Source organism: Heterocephalus glaber, unplaced genomic scaffold (assembly GCF_053883595.1).
Source record: "Heterocephalus glaber isolate CG9 unplaced genomic scaffold, H.glaber_assembly_v1.0 deba00001593, whole genome shotgun sequence".
Classification (NCBI taxonomy): domain Eukaryota; kingdom Metazoa; phylum Chordata; class Mammalia; order Rodentia; family Bathyergidae; genus Heterocephalus; species Heterocephalus glaber.
Genome location: NW_028258368.1, coordinates 3,209,903 through 3,229,368, shown reverse-complemented (window position 1 = coordinate 3,229,368; position 19,466 = coordinate 3,209,903). Strand labels below are relative to the sequence as shown.

Below are 19,466 nucleotides of genomic sequence, written 5' to 3'. Positions count from 1 at the left end.
GGGATGAATCAGCTTTCTGAGGGTGACAGGTACAAAGGAGACTATTTACTAACTGGTGCCTCAGATGAAATGATTTAACAGCATGTGTGAGCAGTTTTATTTGCAGGGAGTTGTTTCTTCAACATGGTACAGACGTGGATTTTTGTTTTCCTTTTCAAAAAATATCCTTTGACTTTTAAAGCATGCATCTTAGTATTTCCATTGGCAGAGAGCTAAAGTATAACAGCATCAGAAGATAAAAAAGGACATTATTTTTGCACTGTTTTGAGTTATAGAGGCTGTGGTACTTGTTAAAAGGGATGGTGGGGCAATCAAAAGCATGTTTATGAAGTGCCTAACATTTATTTAGTGTGATCTCTCCCACAGTCTGGGAACTAATGTGTCCAACAGGGAGACAGTTTCAGTTTCAAAGGACTAGATAATTTACTAAATTTATTCTGCAACTAATCTCTCCTGAGAAGAATGATGCCACGGACATCTTATGGGTGGTACCCAGTAGCACAGGACATTTTCAATTTCACTGGGAAGGTTGAATTTGGTAAAAATTCACATTGGATCTGGGAGTGAAAAGTTCGGAAGTGTCATCTGAAAATGGACCCATCAATAGAGTGGCTATTCAGAGGCTTGCCTTCTAATCTCACCTCTTTCACTGATCCATGTACTAACAGCAGGCAGCCAACAGTTTACTGATCTGCAAAATTAGACATGGCATTTTCCAAACTTAATTTTTTTTAGTGACGGCATTTTTTTTCAAATAAAAGCTTACACTTGAATATAATATATAAAACATCTAAAGACGAATGAGTGCAGTGGAAAGGGCCAGTGGAGGCCAAGGTTGCAGGCAGCAGTCCTGGGTTCCCTGCTGTCCACAGCTATCACCTCACCTTTACTCAGTATCAAGCAGAAGTCACATGAACATATTAAAAGGATGGTAGCTGAGGTCTCTTGAGTTCTGCTTTTTATGACTAAACACAAGGAGACCCATCTTGCTCGAGAGGCCTCCACTAGAAGCAACCAGGCATTAAAAAAAGTGACTAGCACCTAAAGACTGGAAAAACTATCCTGGGTCATTTTAATGTAACCTCCGATAGTATGAGAGGGTTCACAGAACAATTTAGACCTTAGCTTTCAGACCAAAACAAATTCTGAAAGCCCTGCTTGCCTCTCTCCTCTTTGGTCCTCTCTGTGTTTGTGAGCACACAGTGGTTTCTAAGTCTGCAGTGTACTGTTACGTGAGTCATCTCAGGTACAAACACCTGAACAAACTCACTAATTCATGCTGCCCTGGCAGCAGTTTGTGAGGAGCCCTAACAACTCCCAAAGGTTTTTATCTCATCAGGAACAGAGAAGAAGGCTAGTACTCGAAGAGGCAAGTAATTCTTCCTGCCAGTGTTGGCTCTGAACCTCTAGACCAGTGGCGGCGAACCTATGGCACCGGTGTCGCAGCATGGCATAGCCCTCTCTGTTGGCACCCGAGCCAAGTCACCCAAGACCTTGAAAGTGGGCAGTTGAAATACTTTCCAAATCTAAAAATGCATTTAGAGAATTCGCCAAAATTTGCAGACAATCTTACAAGCCAGCAGGAAATATACTAGGAATGATCTAGCATTGTAGCAACTGCAAAGGAGAATTTTAGTAACAGATTTTACAGTTCCATAAGATGGAGATAACCCTGTGTTTTCTTACTTCTCCAGATAAAGCCAAATCTGAAAAACTAGACTTTTCCTGCTTACACTGGTTAGATTTTGGAAATCTGGAAATGGAGCTATTGGAATTTCAAGAAAGCTCTATCTGGAAAATTAAATTCTATGGCCTGCATGCAACACTTGAGAAGATAGAGTGTGAAGAGAGAACAAAGGACAGCAGTTGGTAGTTCTGAAAATAAAATCCTTAAAGTGTGGAATTCTCTGCCAAATAAGTTTAGCTCAGTGAAGGCACTTGGGATTGCTCTTCTTACTTTGTTTGGATCATCTTATGCTTATGAGCATCTCTTTTCAGCCTTGAATTATATCAAATCTGATATAAGAAACAGACTAACAGATGACCTGAGTTGTTCTCAAACTAACTAAATATAGCCAAGGTTTGACAAATTATCACCATGCATACAACAGCAAAGATCACATTAACTGTGCAAAACCATGCCAAATGCAAACTTTTACCTTTCAATGAAAACCCATTTGCATCATTGAAAGCTCTATTATTGTGTTTTTCTTTTGTGACAAAAGATGTTAATGTATGAGGTGTTTTTTTTTTTCTAAACTAAAACCTCAGGATTCAGGATTAATTGCAGTGCTGGCACTTGGAGATAAATAAGTGAGTTTTGGGTAGCAGTTTGTGCAATGGGTCTCTAAAAGGTTTGCCATCACTGCTGTAGATAGTCTGGCCACCTGGTCAGAATCAGTGCCATGTGGAGAAGGTTTTATGCATGAAGAGACTGTCTATGACCAATACTCAAGCATCCTTCACTCATTTATGTAAGACAATTAAATGGTATAAACCTCACTCTCTTGTCCACTTGTTGCATGGAGTGCTATGAGTAAAGACAGCAGGCAATGATTAGGGGAAGGAAATGGTTCCTTGAGAGGGCTACAGAATGGATCAGGTTAAAAGTCATCATGGAGTACAGCCAAATTATTAAGATTTTGAAGGATACTGGAAATATGCAGCAGTTAAGTACTTACTGTCTGTATTCTTCCACCAAATAAATCATAGTGGTCATTTTTATAAAGATGGGATAAATTAGAAAATTAGAGATGAGCCAATAATGAAATGTGAGTGAGAATCTCAAATTTGAAGGAAACATTACGTTGTTTTAAAAGTCTATAATATCTGAAGCTAAGGTGAAGTATTTATATTTATTCCTAGGTATAGGGATTTATTTATTTATTTTCCTAGCACTCTATTTCTTTTAAAAGGAAGTAAAATTAGCCACAGGACAACTGCTCCTACTCACAAATGTAAGCTATTTCATATTTTGATTTCTAACTTTTTGTCCCTAAATTACATTTTTTCATTTTTCCTTTTGTTCTGCTTCTTTGACCTAGCCTGGATAATTTGAAGAACATTTATTTCTTTCTTATTTTGTTCAGTCAAAAATTCCTTTAAAACAACCTAAACTCAAAGTAAAAAGTTATATTTTCAAGATGCATATATAAAGGACATTTTTTTTCATTTGCAATTGGACAACACCGTCATAATTAAAAATCCATTGTTCAAGGTAATTTACCTTTCCTCCTTTTTAAAAAATTAAGTTGTTTGTATTAGAAATTGCGTATCATTTGTCTTACATAGGATGACTTGTTAATGTGAAGACTGTAGAGCTCAAGGCCTAGGCCAGGCATCTGGGCCCACTGCTCTGATGTGCAGTTCCTGACAGCCACATTCTATTCTAGCCCCATGGAGCACACAGTATGCACCATGTGTTTGGGAATCCAAGTAGGTGTCACCTACAGGTGTGGCAACTTGAGGGGACTTCCAAAACCTGTTTTTTGCCTTGATCCATAGACTGTGTTCTGGCACCATTTGATGCCCATGGATGAATTGGAATGTCTGGATATTTAGTGAATAATTTAAGAATAAAAGCAATCCTTATGAAACATTGGTACAGCAGACAAAAGCAAGTCTCAGTAAATAGTTATCTATCCACAGGCAAAATATTAATTTCCTTAGAGTCTACATTTAAATTGATAGTAAGGTAAAGAATGAAAATGCATTTATGTCATGTTTTTCCCCATCCATGATTCTTAAAGGGATGGGTAAAAATAAGATTACAGTTATATATTTATTAATAAACAAAATTCTCCAGATAGTATAAGAACATTAAGACAGTATTGTACACAGTATTGGATTTCATTATATTTGTCCTCATAGGGTATTATTGATCACCCAGTTCCACAGCCAGGTAACTACAGGTCAGGGTGGCAATAGAGGGATAGGGGGAGAACATGCAGGGATTCCTGTCCATTAATCTAAAAGCTCAGAGGTACTCTCTGAATCAAGGCCAACGTGGGTAACTAAAAACTATGACATCAGTGCCCAAGAGATCAGTTTGGTTGAGGATTACACCTGCACTGACAGGTTCTGGAACAAGTCTTTGTGCTGCTTTCTTTTCCTTATTGGTAAAATGATGATGAGATGGACAAGAGGATTCCCAAGGCCCTATCTAATTTAAATGCCTGTGATCCAGTTCCAAATTCCCCAAATACCGGTAATGAGAAAATCAGTAGAACCCAGAGCCCTGAGGCTCACACAGATGAGATTCCTCCGGGGGATGCTAGATGGAAGGCTGTTTTCCTAGGAACACTACACTTTGGGCCCCTTTAAGATCTGATATACAAGTGGAACTTCTAGACCAGGGATAGTCTTCTGGATCTTCCTAAGCTATTTCCAAAGCTCACAGAAAGGTCCAAGTGATTGAGTCATCTTCTTGTGTATGGCCCCTGTACTTTAACAGCATTCATCAAGGTTTTTTTCTAATATCTCTGTGGCCAAACAGAAGTGCTTTTGTTAGCTGGGTAGGCCTATAATCCCCACCTCTCTGGGAGGCTGAGGCAGGGGTACTGCACGTTCAAGCTCACCCTGAGAAACATAGCAAATTTAGAAAGACCCTGTCTCAAAATAAAAATAAAACAGAGTTGAGGACATAACTCATTGCAAAGGCCCTAAGTTCAATCCCCAGTACCATTAATTAAGAGAAAAATAGTTCTGTGCTATAGTGGTGTCCTGGATTATGAACAGGCTCCATCCAGTCTGGAAAACTCTAGGCCCAGAAATTCAACAGATATTGTAGTAATCTGAAAGTTTTAAAGCAGTTTTTATGAATGTAAAAAACTGTTGTATGGCTGATAATGTTTTTGTTAGAGAAATCACACATAATTCATTTGCTTTCATTCCTTAACCCTTAATAATTTCAGATTGAAGGAAATAAGAGTTCTAGTAGAGAGTATTCAATCCTTATCACTCCCACAGAAATCGCCTCGCTCTGGTCTTAATCTATGAAATATTGTACAGTGACTCAATGGGTGGTTCTGAAGTCAGACTGCCTGGCTTCTAGTGTTGTCTTCATTTGTCACTAACTGTGTGACTTAGCAAATGAGTTGAACTCTCTGGTCCTCAGATTCCTTCTCTATAAAACAACAATTATATGAATCCATTCCTCATAAAGTTGTTGTAGTAATAAAATGAGATACTATACATAATGAGCTGAGAATAGTATCCAACACAGAGTAAGGGTTAGCTCCCTGGGTTAATAGAATATCTTACGTTGGAAAAAGAAATTATCCCCTTTTAAATTTTTTTTTTTTTTTCAGACAGAGTCTCACTATGTAGTTTAGGCTGGCCTTGAACTTACTAGGTAGCCCAGGTTGGCCTCAAACTTGCAGTGATCCTCCTGCCTCAGCCTGCCAAATGCTGGGATTACAGGCGTGTGACACCACACCCAGGATAAATTCTCTTTAAAGAGGGGCTGGTTTGAAGTAATGTAAAAATTTAAAAAGTCAGCATGTACCTATAACAAAAATTATCTTGTAAAAGAAAGCTATTTTATTTTAAGTTCTGTTATACTATATTAAAATGTTTCTATTTCCTATTTGCACTCTGCCATGTTTCTGTTTCAGATACTATTTTATTGACCTGCCAAAACTTGTTTCTTAATTTCTTCAGGATTAAAACACCGAACAGAATACTGAAGTTTTGTTGTACTGTGTTAGCGGCCAAATGAATACAACAGTAAGTCAACTAACAATGGGGCTGTGATCTGAAACACGCATTTCTCGGCAAGTTCATTACTGCATGGATCACAGAATGGATGTCAACAAACCTAGATGGTATGGATCAGGCACTCAGGGCGGCCTTGTGATGCAGTCAAGACACCAAATACACAAGAGAGAGTGAGAGTGAGAGCACTGCTGGCATAACAGGGTAGGCGGTTTTCCAGCGAACTTGCTTTATATAAGTAGAAGGAGTATGCTCTAAAATAGCAATAAAATATAGTATAGTACATACACAAAGGAGTAATATAGTCAACTATTACTAAGTACTATGCAGTGTACACAACTTCATGTGCTATGCTTTTGCATAACTGGCAGGGAAGTAGGTTTGTCTGTATGAGCATCACCACAAACATGCGATGGGAGAGATGTGTGGCCCTACAACTTTACAAAGGCTACAATGTCACTAGGTGATAGGAATTTTCCAGCTCCACCATAACCTTAGGGGACACTGTTGTATGTGGCCCATCATTGACTGAAAAGTCATTGTGCCCCCAACATGACATACCAGGAGCAGCTACAACAGCAGCACCAGCAGAAGCAGCATGTGTTGTTGGGCCTCTGGTTCCCGGGAGCTTGGGACACAGCAGGTGTTCCTTCATTTTGTGATTGCTGTCTTTTTCGCATTTCAGCTACTTCAGAACCCAACTGGCTGAAAGAAGAGAGAAAACCACAAGGCATGACAAAATGGCCCTAAGGAGAAATTGCCTATACTGAAGGAAGCATAATTGAAGGAAAGGTGAAACCAGTATCTTTAGCAGTCAAACTAAAGATTCTCAGGGGGGAAAAACATATTGGGAGCATATCCTGCTACCTTTGGGGATAAAATGCTACTATATAAGTTTCAGCTGCAGAAACTTATATAGCAATGCTGCCACATAATCAAAATCATTGGTCATGGTAAACATGATAAGGTTTGAAAATTTATTTTTAACTTCCTTCTTTACTCAAGGGTGATTAAATATCCTTTCCTTTATGAGCACCTTTAATGATTATGGGGTGCATATGACTGGTTTCTCTGCTGATGTTTACAGTGAGGCAAATGAAGCTTTACAAATCATTGCTGCAAAGCTTCTAACTATATTAACATAGTGAGGAAGGTCACATTTGTGTTTGGGGCCCTCGCTCCTCCTTTTAAAACACTTGGCCCTTTTGACTCACCCTCCAGAGACCTAACCTTAAAGGCATTGATGACGGACTTTACTTTTGGTTAAAAGCCCACTTTCAAAAGGTACAAGCTTCCTTTCTCCATCCTCTAAAATTTATTTTTATTTAAAAGAGAATTGGGGGAAGACAAAAAGCCATAAAAGTGGAGGGAATTACTTTGGCAGGATTTGTGTACCAGAGCAGATAAAAATCTTGGGATACATATGCTGTATCTATCACCTCACCAGTCAGGGCAAATGAGTTGCCACTTATTTAGAGAATCAGCCCTGATCTAGGACTATATTATAGCTAACAAAGGGTACTTTAGCATAATATTATCAAATTTAGCATAGACTATTGGAAATAGGAATAAATTCTATTGAATGATGCTTTCGGTAAATACGCCATACAAATAATGCCTACATATATATTGTCATATGTATGACAGAGTAATATTAATTAAAACTATAATATGCTTTGGATCTTTTTGCCATTGTGAACTCATTTTTTAAAATTATATTTTCAGTTCTGAATACAACGGTAAGTACTTTTAAAAGCAATATATTCTTAAAAACAAAATAAACATTTCTTTAGACCAGACACTAAGCAGAAAACATCAGTGGTAGATAAATAGGGGCTAAAGCCACAGTCACTTTTACGATTTATGTACAGAATGAGAGGGAAAGGCCCAGTTCTGTGAGGTGTAAACTGTTCCACCATGAGGAATGGGAGACTAGATTCCAAGCTACTTGCATTAAATCAGGGGCTGTAGTTCTGCCACTCATATAAAGGTATCAATGACACTTTCTCTAACCATTCAGTGGTACCCAACTACTGAAGAATAACAATGTATAGAAACCCATTCAGGTAGGACCTATACCAAGGAGCCCAGTGATTCAGTGACAGAGCTAGGAATATCTTCAAAGCCATTTCTGGATGGAAGGAATCCTGAGATACAAATGAAAGATCTGGTTCAGGACTGAGGGTCTCGAGGACTAGTGGAGACAAATGAAAAAGATCAGATTAGGAAGGGCAAAGGAGAGTGAGAACTACACATCAGAAGGCAAAAAGACTGAAATAGCAAATAGAAAGCCAACTCAATAATTTGAGCTCAGTATTCTCTCAAATGGAAATAACAGAATTGCCTAAAATTATTTTAATGTCATAAATTTAAGTTAAACAATATAATAAAGGAAAGAAAGCTACTCATTGGAAAATAAGAGACTACAAAACAAGAATGGACAAACAAGAAATAAGAATAGACACAATGAATAACTGAAATGGAAAACATAAAATCATTAAAAAGATTCTGATGGAATAATACCCTCCCAAAGTTACCACAAAGAGAGTAAGTGATGGTGTCAAAGACTCCATCCAGAATGCAGTGTAGACAGATACATGAAGCATGAGAAAACTGAAACAAGTACAGTAGTAGTACTGAAAGGCTCCAACAGGCAACCAACATGATTTTTATCATAAGGAGAGGATTAACAGATTTTCAGGGAAGTGATATTTTAAGAGAAACTGGCTGAGAATTCACAATTCAAAGAAAACAAAAACACACAGAAAGAGCACACCATATGCTGAACAGGATAAATAAAATAAAAATAAACCCAAACACGTAAACATTACAGAAAAACCACAGATCTACAAGATAAAGAAAAAACTAAATTAGCCCCAAAGAAGTAACACTTTGACTGACAGTAGACTTTTCATGAACAGTATTCAATGCCAATAACCTGAGAGAAATGCTTTTTTTAAAATTAATTTTATTGGTACATTTAAGGTATACAATATAATGACATTCATCATTGGAAATTTGCACCTTTACATAATCTCCCTTGGTTCTTATTTTTTCTGCATTCCCCTGCCCTCCCTTCAACCCCTCCACCCCTCCCTATCTATAAAGACTTTGTTTCCATTTTTCTTTTTCTCATATTAATTCTATTTCCTTCTTTCTTTTCCCCTATCCCTCCCATTTTCTCTTCCCCTTTGCACCTTTTCTTCCTATTTCGCATTATCTGTTAGTCCTTATTACACTTTCAGTTTCTCACACTAGAGAAACTATTCGATATTTACATGTGTCCTATTTATTTCACTTAAGAGTATGGCCTCAATGTGCATCCATTTAGCTATAAATGTCTCTAGTTTCTCATTCTTTATGGCTGAGTAATACTCCATTTTATAAAAAAACCACATTTTCTTTATCCAGTCTCCAGTTGATGGCCAATTGGGTTGTTTCCAAGTTTTAGCTATTACAAATTGTGCTGCTATGTACATGGTTCACATATATCACTGTGGTATGATTCTTTTAATTCTTTTGGGAAGCTACCCAGCAGGGCAATACCTGGGTCAAATGGAACTTTCAATCCTAGTTCTTTGAGGTATCTCCATAATGATTTCCACAGTGGTTGTACCAGTCTACATTCCTACCAGCAGTGGAGCAGGGTTGCTCTTTCCCCAGAGCCCTGACAGCATTTGTTATTGATTAATCTCATAATGGCAGCTATTCTTTCTGGGGTGAGGTGGAATCTCAATGTTGTTTTCACAAACAATCAACAAGTGGGATCTCTTCTTATTAAAAAGCTTCTGCACAGCAAGAGAAACCACCAACAGTGTGAAGAGACAACCCACAATGTGGGAAAAAATTTCCACCAGCTGTCCCTCAGCCAAAGGTCTGCTATCTAGAATATATAAAGAACTTAAAAAAAATCAGACCTCCCAAATTTAAAGACCCCATCCAGAAATGGGCATCTGAGGTGAAGACATTTCTCAGACAAAGAAATAGAAATAGCAAATAAACATATGAAAAACTGTTCAACATCACTGGTCATTCGAGAGATACAAATGAGAAATGCTTTTTAAATGCTATGGGGGAATAACAGTCATCCTATAATGTTACATTCAGCTATATAAGAATTTAATAGCGGAGATTATTTATTTATTTATTTTTGGTACCACAGATCTAACTCGGGTCCCTGCACTTGCGAGGCAGGCGGCGCAACCACTGAGCTAAATCCCCGGCCCAGTGGAGATTATTTTTGATAAGTTAGCTAAATTATTAAAGTTTTGCTGGACTCCACTTCAGTCAGAAGACAAAATTTGTGGAAGGTGTCAGGCTATATTAACAAGCACTGAAATTGGTTTTAAAATATGACACTGAATCTAATGATTGGCTAAATCAAAACCATATGTTTCCCTATGTGGAAGCAATCAAGAACCAAAGTTAAGATGATTTAATTAGAAAAATGGAAGGGCTATCCCACCCCTCCATTGAAACTGATTTTATAGTTATCATAATGTCTCTAATTTTGATATTAGAGTCATGTTGTCAACTTCTACTGGGCTTCTATGGTTGGAATATTGATTTTCTGACCAAAACTCATATTGAAGCTTAATTCTGTAGTGTGATGGTGGAAAACGGTTGTGGGACCCATAAGAAGTAATTAGGACATGGGGGCTTTACCCTCATGAATGTGTTAATGTAGTTCCAATGAGAGTTGGTTAGCTATCATGAGAATGGGTTGTTACACAGCAAGGGTCCCCCGTATGTTTTCCCTCTTTCACCACTGCCTGCTTGCCACCATTTTCTGAGCTAAGTTGAAGCAGCATGTGGCCCTCACCTGAAGCCTAGACGAACACGCATTTTCCAGGTTCCGGAACTATGAGCCAAACTAAAACTATTTTCTTTATAAATTATCAAGAATTAAATATTCTATTATAGCAAGAGAACGAACTAAGACATGGGCCTTTGTATGACACTGCAGTGGACTGAATGTGTCCCTTCAACCCTAATCTCATACTCCAGGCCTCCAGAACCATGAGAGATAAATTTTCATGGCTTTTAAACTCTCTAGTTTATGGCCTCTTATTATGGTAGCCCAAACTGAGTAACACAGCCACAGGGACAACTCCACTCTCTTCTCTTGCCTTCCTGGGTACCACTCTCACCTGTTTGCCTTATCTGTCTCACTGGTTACTTCTCTTGTTCCTTTGTAGGTTCCCTTTTCATCTCTTTTACCTTTAAAGTTTGTATGGGCACAGTAATCTATCCCAAGAACTCACCTCTATCATTTCTTTGATGAAATTATACTTTTCACTGGATCTACTAGTTTTTTTACACAAAACTGTCAAACTTACATATTTAGTAAGATGATTTTCCTAAATTGAGGACTCATAATCCAACTACCTACTTTACATCTCCACTTGGCTTTCTGAAACTTAATATAGTCTAATCTGACTCCATTATCTGTCTCCAAAATGTTTTTTTCTCCCAATTCCAGTGAATAAAAAGGCTCACCCTTCTAACTTTGGACTCATCTGTGATTTCTCTATTTTATCTGTATCCCATGTTAGCAGATCAGCAAATATGAGGCTGGAGGCCTCTCCTTTGATTTCTACCACTCCCCATCTCTTGCCATTCCCATTCCATTCCATCCTGTTCTGAACACAATGGCCAGAGTGTGCCTTTTAAAACATAATTAGGACAATTTCAACAAATAATATTCCACTTGAATTTGCTCAAAAACTCCCAGGGGGTTCTCATCTCCTTCAGTATCAAAGCCAAAGTTTCTGCTATGCGGGCCTTAATTTCTTGTCTGAATATAACGTCTTTTTCTCTCATCCTCCTTCCCTTTGTTCAAACCACAGTGGCTCCCTTGCTGCTCCTCAGCCCTGTCTGGTATCATCATGTATGGAGGTCTCTGCACTTGTTTTAGAGCTTGACTCCTTCATGTCTTTATTCAAATATTACATTCCAGGGCTGTCTTATTTAAAATCACAACTCCTTCACTCCATCCCCAGAATGATTATCACCTTTTCCTATTTAGCTTTTCTCTACCTTATGTATTATCATTGGCAGTCTGACAAATTTTACATATTTATCCAACCAATTAAAATTAAACTCCATGAAGGTAAGATTTTTGTTTGTTTTGTTCTTAGTTGTAACAATGCTTGGTCCATGAAGGCAAGATTTGTTTTGTTCATAGCTGTAACAGTGCTTGGCACATAGGAGGTTCACAGAACTATTTGTACAGTTTTTCTGTTTTTTGTTTTCTGGTGCCAGGGATCAAACTTGGGATGTTGTGCTTGCGAGGCAGGCGCAGCACCACTGAGCTACATCCCCGGCCCTTCATAAATATTTATAGAATGATGAATTTTAAAAGTATTCCCATTAATAAAGACAGTGAGACCTTTCACATCTAACATTCAAAATTATGAATTTCTTTCCTAGTCAATGCAATTACGTAAGAAAAGTAAGAATTTAGGAAAACAGATCTTTTGATTTATAAGTGATATGGTTATCTACAAAAAAATTCTCAGAGATTCAACAATTATAAGAACAGTTCAAGAGGGATACTCTATTTTCATAAATCAATATATTTCTAATACACATGTAGCAATTAATTAGCATATATAAAAGAAAAGCATCATTCAAATAAATAGCAAAATGAGAAAGAAAAATGTCTAACAAAAGTTGAACAAGAGCTTTACGGAAACATCAAGAAACTATCAAAAACATAAAATAAGACCTGAATATAGATAGGGTTTTTTTTTTCTCATATGAGAAGACTGAAATCTTTAAAATGCTAATTTTCTCAAATTATTTTATCAATTTGATGTGTATGTGATAAAAATATTAATTGAATCATCCACAGAACTTAATAAATGTATGCTAAAATGTATTTGAAAGAATAAAGGGCAAATATACCTAAAGCGTTGCTGGAAAGTCCTTGTCCAATAGGTATCAATAATACAAAACTATGATGATAGCAATGTCATGGGAAAGATAAGTGAATCAACAGAATGTAATCATTGCTTAAATTAGAGAGTGTTTCTTTATCATTTAGAAATGACAGACTATTTAAAATGATGTTGAGGTATTTAGATTTCTATGCAAAAAATTACATCTCTAATAACACACAGACTTCCAATAAATAAGAGACAGGTGTTAGGGCTGGGGATTTAGCTCAGTGGTGCTGACGCCTGCCTTGCAAGCTCAAGGTCCCAAGTTCAATTCCCAGTACCAAAAAAAAAAAAAAAAGACAGGTGTTATAAACACATAATGAAAAACTCTCATACACTGATGGAGGGAATGTAAACTGATAAATCTCTCTAAATAACAATATTGAGTAAACCTAAAAACAATATACATAACCTAGGACAAATTCCACTTGCATGTTTATACTATACATTGAAGAAAATTACACAACTGCACATGAAGGCATTAAGTACAGTGGACTTAATACTTACAATGGAAATAGCCTGCTGGACTGAATGTTTATGTCACCTCAAAATTCTTATGCTCAAATCTATTCCCTAGTATGACAGTTCTTACACTTAGGGCCTTTGGGAGGGAATTAGGTTGTGTGGGTCCATTTTTCAGGAATACTTGAGCACTTGTTCACTCTTTTCCCACTATATGAGGACACAGCAAGCAGAAAGAAACTACTGTAAAATAGGATGAGGGCTCATCAGTCACCAAATAGGCTTGGTACCTTGACCTTGGACTGCTGAGCCTCCAGAACTGAGAGAAAGAAATTTCTGTTAGCCAGGCATATGTGGTGCATATGAGACAGGAGGATCAAAAGTTTGAGCCCATCCTGGACAACTTAGCAATTTAGCCAGACTATTTCTCAAAATAAAAATTTTAAAAAAGACCAGGTATGTAGCACAGTGTGAAGGCCCTAGGTTCAGTTCCCAGTACTGCAAGGAAAAAAGCAAAAACAAAAAGAAATTTCTGTTGTTGATAAAGTCATAGTGTTTATAGTATTTTGCTATCACAGCCTAAGCTGACTGAGACAATAACTGGTACTGAGAAGTGGAGGTCTGGTATCACAAATAATTTCAAAATACACGAGTAACTTCTAAACTTAGTAATAGGCAGAGGCTGGCAGTTTTGAAGTACATGGCAGAAGAAACCATGACTAGCAGGACTTTTAAAAGGGGTTTTGGTGATGACTCAGAAAGGAAAAAAGAGAACTGTAGATAGAGAAAGCTTCCTTTTTAGAGAATACATAAATGATCGCACACAGAATGTTAATAGAAATATGAACAGTAAATGTCACCATGAAGAGATCTTAGATGGAAATGAGGAATATGTTAGGGCCTTCATTAATGTTGTCCTTTTTTCCATTTTGTCCAGCGGAGAAAAGTCAATCCTTTTTATAAAGTAGCAAGAAACCTGGCTGCAGTGTTTTTATGTTCTAGTTTTTTTTTTTTTTTGGAAATGAGAACTTGTGTGCAGTACAGTTGGATATTTAGCTAAGGATATTACTAAGCAAAGTGTGAAACAGTGGCTTTGTTTCCCCCTGACTGTTTACAGTAAGATTTGTGAAGAGCAAAATGATTGAACGACAGAATAGTTAAGTAAAAAACAACCAGATCTAGAGATGGGGAAAAATTTCAGCTTACTCACAACAGTTGCAACAGTTGAAAAGACAGGATTGTTCCTAAGACAATGCCAGGGTGTGGCTTGATACAAAGATTAGTAAGTAGATGAACCATAAACTTAATCAACTGCCTAAACCCAGAAACTGACACTTTAAAAGGAAGGGGAAGGAGACGAAAAGGAATGAAGATTGTCAGATTTCTTGGATTTTACAGAAAAGGACCATGGAGCTATCTAGCTGCTGTCATGCTCTACTCTGACGCAAGCTAAGAATGACCCCAAAGGTGATTCAGAAGTCAGGAACGTTACTTTCTTGGTTTCAAAAGTGGGGGCAAGCAGGGCACAGGTAGCATTGTTTTTTAACAGGCTAGATCACTGTTCCCAAAGCTATGGGGGGAGGACAACCAGGAGCAGGGGGGCTTGACCCCTGTCTAGCACATTGACCCCCCCCACACACACACACTAGTGAAGGGGCAAGGCCTCCACTCTAGTGGGTCCAAATGTGGGCTCTCCACCTCAGTGGGCCTGCAGGGTAGAGCATCAAGCCAGAAAGTATTATTATAGCCTTAAGATCTCATGGAGTTTATTTTGCTAGGTTTTGGAATTCCTTGGGCCTTTCTTCTCTGCTTTCTGAGTCCATTCTTTTTGGAAAGTCGATGTCTACAGTTCTCTGGAGCACCGTTATAATTTGACAGCATATACATAAGCTCCTTGGTTTTATAGGTTCACAGTCAGAGAGGAATTTTGTCTGAAAATGAATTGTACTTTGAATCTCACTTGTGTCTAATGTTGAAAACAGATGGACTAGTGTCTTTAAATTTTATATTTTAGAATCTATGCTCAAACTTTTGGGTCAACTGGAATGGAATGAATATATTATGCATGTAATAAAAACATGAATTTTGGAACCAAGGACAGAATGTAATGGATGGCATGTTGTGTCCACACCAAATTCATATATTGAAATGTAATACTCAGTGTGATAATATTTGAGGTGGAGCCTATGAGATAATAAAGTCACGAGGAGGGAGCTCTCATGGATAAGATTAGTGCCCTTATAAAAGGATGCTGATCTCAAACATCCAGTCTCTAGAACTATTAGAAATAAATTTATGTTTCTGATTAAGCCATTTAGTTGAAGGAATTTTGTTACAGCAGCCCAATCTAAGATGCAACCACATTTTATTCTTTTCAGGAATAAAATTATATTGAATTGTACTTAAAGTATGAGTCAACTTGAGATTTCAAAAGCGATGCTGAATGAAAAAAGTAATGACAAACTATTAGATATAGTATCATTAACATAATTTTCATGAGTACAGAATAGCAATACCTAGTTATGGGGCTAATACATTTAGAAAAGTTGTAAGAGCATGAAATGGATCCATGACTGGGTGTTTTGAAGATAAGGAAGGAAATGTTATTGGAGAATAAATGATTTCAATTTTATCTGATCATTTCTTTAAAAAGATCTGAACCAAAACCAAAAATTAATTTTTATTTACTTGGAGCACAGGGCATAGGATTATTTGCTTTGTTATCTTTTTTACATTTCTTTTAAAATTTTTCTTCTTTAGAAACACACACACACACACTCACACACACAAATATAACACTGGAGTCCTTATTTATACCCTGAACATTTACAGAAAGATTTAATAGCTTTCTTGAGCACTGAATATCTTAACTTTTTCATTATTAAATGATCAATTTCAAACAGGGATTGAGAAAATTGGAGGTAACTCTCATCTTTGATATCCATTTATTCAGGCTAGCTCTAGAAATGTTGCTTGAAATCATTGTAGAGAGAAATAAACATTCATTAGATTTGCAAGATCTTGTGTTTTTTGACTGGCTACGAAGAAAATCAAAAGCAAATGCTTTATGTTTTTTTGAGGTAATTGTGTGTGTTGTGCCCTAAGGATCTTCTTTCTGGAATAAACTTCCTATGCACTGATTCTTTTGTGTAGATGTTCATATCGTTTGGGGCAGAATGCTTCTATTTTTCTGCCTAATTTATATGTCCCTGAATACCAGCAGCTCAGCATCTCATCTGTGTTCCAGTCTAAACTTCTCCCGGGCCTCCTGGCATATGGCTATGTTGTGAAACAGTGTCTTATCATTTTGTTACATAGCTGCATCATGTAAAGAATCAGACACAGAAAAGGGGAAGAGCTACTCTCTAAGAGCCCTGCTGAGAGACTGCTGAGGCAGCTCCTCTGTAAGTCACAGTCAGCACGGAGAACACAGTCTGCCCTCTGGCACTGGGTGGTCAGTCCTGGAGCCTTGATGTGTACCTGCTTCCTGTGTGCAACTGTAAAGAGTGGTGCAAACAGGGACTTGGCTGAGGTTTATCAGTAACTACAGAAGTGAAAATCCACATGACTGTCATATTTTTCTTTTCTAGAGTTCAACGTTAGCTTTAAGCAAAACCAATTTTCTTAATGTCATCAATAAAACAAGAAAAAGTTATGCAAATGAGGCAGAATGATGGCCTGACACTGTCAAGCATTTTTGTATATATAGAGGAAATTCTTTTTTTCCTCTTCTCTAACTTGCTACAGAGAAAGAAACCCTTTAAGTTGATAGCATAGGCATAGGAAACTCTTCCCTCCTTTTCAAAGAAGTATGCACCTATAGGTAAGACTTTAGATGTTCTGAATGGTGCACATCTGGAAAGGGCCCAGGATCCAGGGCAAAGCAGGCCAGGCAGAGTGTGAGCTGGCATCCCAGAATGCTCCTCTCATGCCAGCCATCTCTAAAACCACTTCATTTAGTCCTTATACAATGATAGTGAGGTGCTGGGAATGCTGTAATGGAATTAATGGTCCTAGCATAATCACTCTCCATCTAAAACTCAAGCAAAATAATAAAAAAGAAAATCTACAAATTAGGTATAGAGATCAGAGAAGGTCATTCTTCCATTATGCATTACTTGTATTTTCCAAGGAATGAGAATAAAATTCTGATCCAACTTCTAGCTGTACACAATTTTACTTTGTTACTTCTTTCCCTTTCTTTTGGATCAGATATAATGATCAAAATCATCCTATAGTTTGAAATATGAACCAAATAAAACAAGAAAATATTTAGAAAGAGAAATATGATTATGAATTTAGGTCTAAAAACAACTATGTAAGACTAGCATGGGAGAAACATGGATTATTTAGAGGATATGAAAAGTTCTAAGTAATTTACTGAACAGTAAATTCAGTATTAACTAAGAGTGTGATCTAAACGAAGTAGTTAATGGAAAATTGGGATGCTTTAATAGAAGGATGTTTACTGAAACCAATGGGGATAAGTCTTCTCTGGGTTGGTTAAAAGTTGTGTTCAATTCTGGTCACAACAATTTAACAAACATGTTCAAAAAACTGGAAGGAGGAAAGTTTAAAAAATTCACCAATACTTCAAGAGAACACTACTTCTAGAGCAAAGACAAACATCTTTGTAGAGAAAAAATTATCTGAATCATAATTTTCTAATATTTAAAGTAATGTCATGTAAAAAGAATATAAATTTGCTTTGTGAGACCCCAATGTAGAAGATGTATTAATGAGTACAAGTCATTGAGGGACTCTAGATCCTAACTATGAAAATTCTGACTGATACTCAGATAAGATCTAGAATTTGTAGAGGGGTGAGTTCCAAGCCAAGCGACTGACTGTTTGAAAGAGGTTGACTTTTAGGAATGTGCATGAATGTTTAGACTGAACAAAATCTCTCTTGGTTCCGAGGTCTTCATTCTTGTAATGAATTGCCCAAGCTAACTGGTTTCTTCAAAATACAACTGAGAGATAGCTAAAGAACCACTATTATATCAATTTCTGCATTCTCCTAGATCATATTGTTGATCCTTGAGCAATGAACAATATTATTCTTTCCCTTTTTGTTTAGATATTGTACTCCAATGTGACTATAAAACTCGTAAAAGGAAAGAGTATGTGTTTTCCTAGATTCTCACAACATTCTCTGTCTATAGCAGATGCACAAAAAATACTGATTATTGATGATAGTGAATGTGGAAGTTTCACATGCCATCATTACAGGCCTAAAGCACCTGTTGAAATTGAATAGTGCTCCTCATCTCTTTCCAAAATATCCCTCATAGAGATAAGTTCACATCTATATTGCTTCAAGGTAAATACTCATATTTTACTTTAAAAATCCATATAAAATTTGAGTATTTTGATACATATCATGTATAAATATAAGAATGATAGTTTTATTATTCTCTAACTCTGGAAGACAAAAATTGCTCCTACATCCATCCCTTCTTTCCTCCCTTCTTCCCTCCATTCTTCCCTCCCTCCCTCCCTTCCTTCCTTTTGTCCTTCCTTCCTTCCCTCCCTCCCTCCTTTCTTTTCTCCTTTCTTTTTATTGTGGCACTGGTGACCGAGTCCAAGGCCTTCAGGCCGACTTACATCCCTAGCCCCCCACCCCACCCCTTTTTACTTTTCATTTTTAGACAGGGTGTTGCTAGATTGCTAAATTGCCCAGGCTGGTCTTGAACTTTCAATCTTTCTGCCTCTGCCTTCTAGAGAGTGTTTATATCTGTCTTAATGGTGCAAGATGTTGCTGCAGTTTTCAAGTTCAGAAAATTAAAATACATGGAGAAAGTACTGACTTGGCACATCAAAATTAGTTTTATCTCACTCTTAATGCCAAAACATTTTCAGAAGTCAAACTCAGTTACACAAATGGCAGCAGCCTTTGTCCCCTTCTCCAAACTGCACTACAGGACAGTGTGTAAATGAGCCCTAGAGTCAGGCTGTCTGTGTCCACATCTTGCTTTTGTCATCAACTGGATGACTTCTGGATAGTAGATAACCTCTTTGTGTCCCAGGTTCCCCACTGGCAGATAATAATTGATAATAACACAGCACATCAGTACATCTGCACTGCTGAAAGGGCTAAAGGAACAGAACAAATAAAACACTTGGACCAAATCTTTGCACCTCCAATAAATATCCAATATGACTGCTCTTGCAAGGTAACACAGTAAGTCCATGACTGATGAACGAGTTCCATTTCAGGATAACATGCATAAACCAGATGCATTTGTAAGTCTGACAAAGTGAATCTTATACTCCTTTGACACAAATATACAATATATTTCACTTTGCGCTTCCCAGCGGTCCCCTCCACAGCACAACTGCTTT

General features: G+C 37.3%; 1 protein-coding gene across 5 annotated transcripts in view; it reads right to left on the bottom strand.

Annotated features, from left to right (window-relative positions):
* Rgs17 (regulator of G protein signaling 17) overlaps nt 1–19,466 on the bottom strand; it is a 128,318-nt gene that overhangs the window by 32,568 nt on the left and 76,284 nt on the right. For all 5 annotated transcript variants that reach the window (XM_087193436.1, XM_087193437.1, XM_004856857.3 and 2 more), the window contains one exon: nt 6,277–6,420. In XM_087193436.1, coding sequence (XP_087049562.1) covers nt 6,277–6,420 — 144 coding nt within the window. The remainder of the gene's footprint in view (nt 1–6,276; nt 6,421–19,466) is intronic.